General features: G+C 33.5%; 1 protein-coding gene across 1 annotated transcript; it reads right to left on the bottom strand.

The window, feature by feature from the left end:
- Positions 1–1,216: 1,216 nt before the first annotated feature.
- Positions 1,217–5,302, bottom strand: LOC140044319 (uncharacterized). Its single transcript, XM_072088797.1, has 4 exons — positions 5,285–5,302; positions 4,679–4,831; positions 3,738–4,432; positions 1,217–3,414 (listed from the first exon to the last, which is right to left on the bottom strand). Exons 1-4 carry the CDS (start codon positions 5,300–5,302, stop codon positions 3,291–3,293), a joined length of 990 nt encoding a protein of 329 aa, XP_071944898.1. The 3' UTR covers positions 1,217–3,290.
- Between the last annotated feature and the right edge of the window lie 1,596 nt (positions 5,303–6,898).

The following is a 6,898-nucleotide window of genomic DNA, read 5'->3' as shown; positions in this document are numbered from 1 at the left end:
CGACCGACCATATCATGGCCTAGTTGGTCGTAGGTTCCGGCCCAAATCGAAATCTCCATTATTGTACATTATGCCTAACACCTAACTAAATGTCACTTGATTGGACTATTGTTGGTGACATGGTGTGCAATAGTAGGCAATATTGAACGGTCGTTCAATAGTACTTTTTAGCTCTATTTTTTTGCGTACGAAGAAAATATGTTTTCGCAAAAATCGAAAGCTCACTATTATAATATTTTATTTCACTTAAAGTTATATAATATTGAATATCGAAGTTTAGGATCTGAAGTTTCGTAACAATAAAGGTCCAACATTATCCAACACTCAACCTTGCCAAATTCTAGGAGAGTTATTATTATATTGACTTAGGCCTACTGCAAAATCGGAATTATTTTGAAGGAGTGTAATTGTTGATTATCGAAATTTGTCGAGTCAATGGGTAATATAGGAAGTGAAAGAAATCAATTGTACTTGCTGAAGGTACCCGTACAATAACAGTGATGTTACAAAGGTAGTATCGTAACAATACGACAGGGAAGTAAGTAGAGCAATTACTTTTAGCTTCTGTTTCCCTTTGCCGATTTCTCTAGACTATTCGGTTTAGGCCTGGAATTTTAGACCATACATTTCGTCAGATTGACCATGCTAACTCTAATTTGCCGCAAAAACCATTTGCTCTTGTTAGGCCTAAGTTTGTATGTAATTAGTTTCATTTCTCATCAATATTTACTTAAGATTCTATTTATAGGCATACTAGGTAACCAACATGGTTACAGACAAACTGTACTGAATACGCTTAGTCCTTACGGTATCATAACAACAATGAAAAACAAACACTCATTCAAAATGTATATTAATTTGTTTCTATTATAGCTTCATCTGTATAGTCTATTTACCTTTATTCCAAATATGTATCTATATCGTTTTAAGAATTACATTTTAAACTATTATACATTGGTTCGTAAATGAATACGTTTATAAATACCTGTGAAGTCATGTTAATGAAAATGAGAAGAAATTACAATAAAGGTGGGCAAATCCCACGAAAGATTAAAAAAAATTAAAAAAAATACTCATTATCATTTGATTATTTCCACATATATTTTCACATATGCAAAAGTATTCCTTGAAATTAACATCAATAACAATGTAGAACTATTACCTATATCTACTAAACTATATTGCACGGTTCCTAATAATGTTGTGGCCAAAAGGCGGCCAAATTGTGCGATTAATTGAAAAATGTATTACTAATCTTGTGAACACTTTTAGTTTATCGTTGTTCTTTTTTTTCTTCATTCAGTTTATACTCTAATGTAATTCCTATTACTTTTATATCAATCAGTCATGAGGTTCGATTTGCGCGCGACCACCGACCATACATGATGACGTGTTTAGTTGGAAGCGATGAAAGACGTTCCAATATCCCCGCATGCGCACTGTGAATGATGACGTATCGTCGATCGTCGCTTGCTCTCCCCCTAAATATATTTCTATACCATAGAGTTATAACTCTATGGTATTTTACGATGGCATAAGCATAACCGATAACTGGATTTTGAAATTAATATACTTACACTTAAAAAATAAACCTACACAATATAATATCTAGGCTATTATAACGTTTTACACAGTAGGCCTACGTACAATACATCATCGGTAGAAGGAAGTATTATTTTAGTAACGTCTGAAACTGAGTCTATTAAACTTTAGTAGGGTGAAGTTTTAAGAGGGCGCTACACACAATAATAAAGCAGAGCCATAAAGAGAGTTACGACTTTGCGTTCACGGATTTTAGAAAGTCACGTGGTGTGCACGCGCGCCGGCCATTTGTGTCCAACTATGCCTATGTAGCGTATGGAGTCGAGTCATTTACTTAAAAAATGTATAACATTCACAAGGCTTTAAATATCGAATTTAATATCAAAACAATCAATTTGTTTAAAAGTTTTTGTTAAGATAATAACGAAATCTTAAAGTTACTGCGAACATGAATTTAAACAAAATGTAAAAACAATGCATTACTATAGAGAATCGCTGTACAAACTAAGCGCGCACGCGTAGATCGTGCATGGAGCGCACAACCAGAGCCGTTCCGAAATTGATATTTTTGTTGTTTTAAATCATGTTCGCAGTAACTTTATAATTTTTTTATTATTTTAACAAAAACCTTTAATGAAATGGATTTTTTTGATATTAAATTCGATAATTAAAGCCTTTTGAACGTTATATACATTTTCAAAACAAAAGACTCATAGTTGGACACAAACACGGCTTTATAATCCATTCAATGTCGAAACTCTCTCTATATATGGCTCTGTAATAAAGAATTATATAGTTGTGTAGTTATACCCCAATGAGCTTAATGTTTTGATTTGCCACTAAGCAAATTTATATAAACGTTTGTTTAAATTTCCACATCTACTCGCAACCAATGTTTTATTCGCAAAAATAGTGAAGAACAACGTGCTGACGTAATGCTTATCGACACGGAACACAACTTAACTTAACTCAAAGGAACTGGTTTCGTAAAAGCGCTTGCGTCGAGTTTCAAGTAACACAATTAAGTTGAGTTTAGTTCAGTGTCGAAATAAGCGAACAAAATAACGTATTCGTGCTATAAATAGGCCTAAATTAAAATTTTTTTTATATACAATATGATATTTATATATATATATATAACAGCAACGTCATTTTAATTTAAATTGTGACGCTTTTGAACATTTTATACACCGTATGACGTCACAAATAAATACAGAACAGAATTGTATTGATTTAAAAAATATTACTATAGTCTCACTCTACGTCCCTCCATTACTAATAACGTTAAAGATATATTGTCCCCTGAAAAACATTTTTTTGTGTAAAATATGCCATTTATGAACATAATAGTTATAAGTTCACTTTGGACGAAGAATTGGATCGAAATCAAATATATATTCACATTAAAACAAAACAAAATCTGTAATTTCAAGCAATAATAAGACAAATAAATGTAATCGTTTATATTTTCTTTTTATAAATGAAATCATTATTTTTGTTCGTTGTCTACCAAAGTGAATAACTTTATTAAAACTGTAAAATGGCCTATGGCAAAGTCAGATTTTATTAATCTCAATGTCCATGTTTTGGGGGTATACAATGCATCTTTAATAGCAATGTAGCACAATCATAATAAATTAATTAAAGCCGAAATTATATACAGTATACAAATATACATTGGTTGTACAAATTGTACGATTGAAGAAACTCGAGCGGCTTTTTTTTAACGCCCTCTACATCTAATCAAATTAAATGTAGGATTTTGTACTCTGTATGCTACAGACTGATTGCCCACGTACGTCCCTATTCTTGGATCCTTTCTTGTAGGCTGCCAGGTACAACATCGTCAACACCATACATGCTTCGACAAATCTATTGAAAGATACATTATGTTATTAGGCTAAAGCTTTAGTATAAAATGTTGCCAGTCACGTCCAAGTGGGACCTAGGGCCTTTAAGATGACATAACCTGTCGTAAATCGAAAATCATCCTATAAAGTAGTATAGAATTATTGATTACAGTAGTAATGACTATAATTGTATGTGTTTAAATTTTAAATGTAAATATGAATAATTATGTTTGTATGATGTAGTATATTTAAGCGGATATTAGCCCTTGATGGCATTTGCAGCAATAAAGAAATTGAATTTAATTGAATTGATTTACTTGTATAGATTATTATGGTTATACTTGCCTTGTTACAGATTCAAAGAAGAACCAGAGTGTGAACCGACTCATTTTATTATCAGGCAAATCAACAATAGGGTGTAAAATAAGAAGCATCGACAAACTGGTGAATATTGCAATCAGAACATGAAACAGCACTGACGCTCTAGCCACGTATACAAGTTTGACGCGTCTAGGGGTTATCTTTGAAGTGCTCACAAAGAGCCAACATGTGTACTTGTTCTTTTTTGGTTTTTTATTCGCCTGGGGATGAGACGCGCATACAACTGCGCGCGTGTCCATGTCCGTCACAATAATCTTCCTAAGAATGTACATAAATAAACCAATAACAATCATACACCAGACGACAGTTAGAAAGTGGCAGACTACAAGCATGATACACGCATGCGTGAAAACAACTAAAACGCTGAAGACGACAACGAAAATGATGTGAGCCGAGATGACGAAGACAATCCATGCGTAACTAAACAGTCGCTTGTTGATGTGTCTAGGTTTGTAACTCTCCACCAACGCTTGTATGAGGAAGGTATAACATGACGTAATAAACGGAAAGGCTAGATCAGCCATCAATCGATAAAACAATATCGGTAGCCGTTGATGTATCCCATACGGATCAATAGCGATAAATAAACATCGCGATACGCAGAATATTGTTATGGTAACCAGTAAAGTTGCAAGAAATGGTGTGATATCCTTTTTATACTTTAAAAACAAAATAAATAAAAATGTTTATTGAACATTGATAAGGAATATATATTTATAATCAATCAATATCGATTACTGATTATTCGATAAATCTACATAAACTTATTTTTACTTAATCGATTTATGATTACTTGGTTGATTATATTGGTTAATGATCAATAATGATCAATTGATGAATTCTTTATTGATCAATTGATTAGTGACTTATCGATCACTATCGATTGGTAATTGATTACGTCTTACCTTCAATCGAATCAAAGAGATGATGGAGGCAACAGCAAGCATTGTAAAGATGATAGTAAATATTATGATATGAATATTTAACGCTATTTTTTCCTCAATGTGGCCATGGTAGACCTTTACACCACATTCCCTTGTCGTATTCTCCATCTCCATCTGTAGAAAGAAATTAAGAATTAAGAAAGAAGATTAAAATGTATTATTAGATGAACTGAGAAAATAACTAGCTAGCTATCCTAATGATCTGAGTGTTGTATCTCTACATATGACTAATATTTTACCCCAGTATCATAGCCAAATTCCGCAATACAGCAATCTCACGCGTTTCACATGTAATTCTTTTTGTTTATCACGGACGAGCAAAACACTGAACACTCGCCATTAAGTTAAGGTTTGGTTCCCACTGAAAACGATGGATCATTCGAACTGTCGCTTGTCAATGGTCAACTCGCTTATACGTCCTTGCGATTTGTCTCTAGTGGGAACCACGCTTTACACTGGTGGCCGCAACGCAAGGGAAGGACGACGTAAGCGAATTGACAAATCACAAGCGACATTTGGAATAATCCATCGCCATTGGTCAATTCGCTTTGCGTTGCTACCACCTACGTGCTTGCGTTGCTTCATAGTGGGATCAAAGATGTGGGAACAAAATTCAGATGTAGGCCTATTGCATGATGGGTAATACAATGTTGCGGATACTTTTTACTTATTATAATAATAATAATAATAATAATACCAGATTTATATAGCGCCCTTTTCATGAGTAATCATGCTCAAAGGCGCTTTACAAGCATTATTACCCCAGTATTTTTTGGGATCAAACACGTATGGAAACGTATGGAAACATGAATCATGTTTAACAAGGGGCGAATCTAGGAGAGGGATAATTTAATAATATAAATTATAGTCTGTCAGTTAGATACCAAAAAGTAGTTTTATTACGTCAGCCTTAAGGCCCATTTACACTAGGAAGATAACGATCGACGATAAATAGACAAATATGCATGTTTCATACATAAAACAAAAGAATTATCAAACTTTTTATTTTAGAACTATAGAATAATCATTTATGCTGTCTTTGATGAAAATGATATTTTCACACGTCCAATCAAATGACGTCATGATTAGCAATAATATCGTGACAATACAACGATGTTATTGTTTTTATTTATCATGACGTCGTTTGATTGGAATTTTAAAAATAGTATTATATTATTATTAAAGACAGCGTGATTATCCTATAGTTCTAGAACGAAAACCGTTCAAAGTTCTTTTGTTTTATGTAAACAAAAAAATGCATGCTTATATATTTATCGTTATCGTCCTAGTGTGACCGGGCCTTTAGTCCTATATATTTATCGTCGATTGTTATCGTCCTAGTGTCGTGTGAATGGGCCTTTAGCCCGCTGTGCGAATTATTCAGCATCTATCGTATTTCTTTCAAACTGTATGGTTCGGTATTCAAAAAGATGAAAGGGTTTTGCTCAGTGGGGGGTGGGGGTGGGGGTTCTCATTACCGACTGGGAATACAAAAGTATAATTTGGGCACTCTTGAAATTTGCATTTTTATAAAGCTTAATATTGTCACTAGGTAAGGGAAAATCCCCTGAAATTTTGAATAATGGCTCTGCAAATGCTGCGTGCCTCGTCAAACAAAGGCGCGATTGTCGTAAAATTCCAATTCAATTGTTTAATCGAACAATCAGTTTTCTTTGATTTGTCACAATCAAAGAGGGCCCAGAGGGCATGGTGGCACTGGGTAAATACTTAATCGATAATAAATATGACGTGACCATTAAATTGGTCACACTGCACTTTTGTTATTTTAAAAATGTATTAAATTTACCACCCAGATGGCGTGTTATTTTAACGTATAATGAAGCCTATTTTTTGTCATAAAACAGAATTAAAGGAAAATTCTTCTTCGCATCATTTAATACACAAGATCAATTTTAAATGTTAGTTTTTCTTAGTGTGGAGCTTTTAAACACGTAGTTACATGTTTAGTGTGTTTATAATCTAACGTGTTTATAGCTACATGTTGTTTTCCTCCACTCGTTTAGCAATCAACATGTCACTATTATGTTTAATTTTTCCACATGTTTAGCAGTCAACATGTGTAGGTACGTGTTTAGCGTTGCGTGCATGCGATTTTACTGTGGCGGAGAAAAGTTCCACTGAGCTCTACACATGGCAAATTAAACACGTTTAAAACCTAAA

Source organism: Antedon mediterranea, chromosome 3 (genome assembly GCF_964355755.1).
Source record: "Antedon mediterranea chromosome 3, ecAntMedi1.1, whole genome shotgun sequence".
Taxonomy (NCBI): Eukaryota; Metazoa; Echinodermata; class Crinoidea; order Comatulida; family Antedonidae; genus Antedon; species Antedon mediterranea.
This window is presented reverse-complemented; position numbering and strand designations above follow the sequence as displayed.

What these genes read in the sequence shown, in the direction of transcription:
- LOC140044319 (XM_072088797.1), bottom strand. An exon ending in TCTCTTTGATTCGATTGAAG is followed by an intron (nt 4,433 to 4,678) that starts GTAAGACGTAAT and finishes TTGTTTTTAAAG; the next exon opens with TATAAAAAGGATATCACACC. An exon ending in TTCTTTGAATCTGTAACAAG is followed by an intron (nt 3,415 to 3,737) that starts GCAAGTATAACC and finishes ATCTTTCAATAG; the next exon opens with ATTTGTCGAAGCATGTATGG.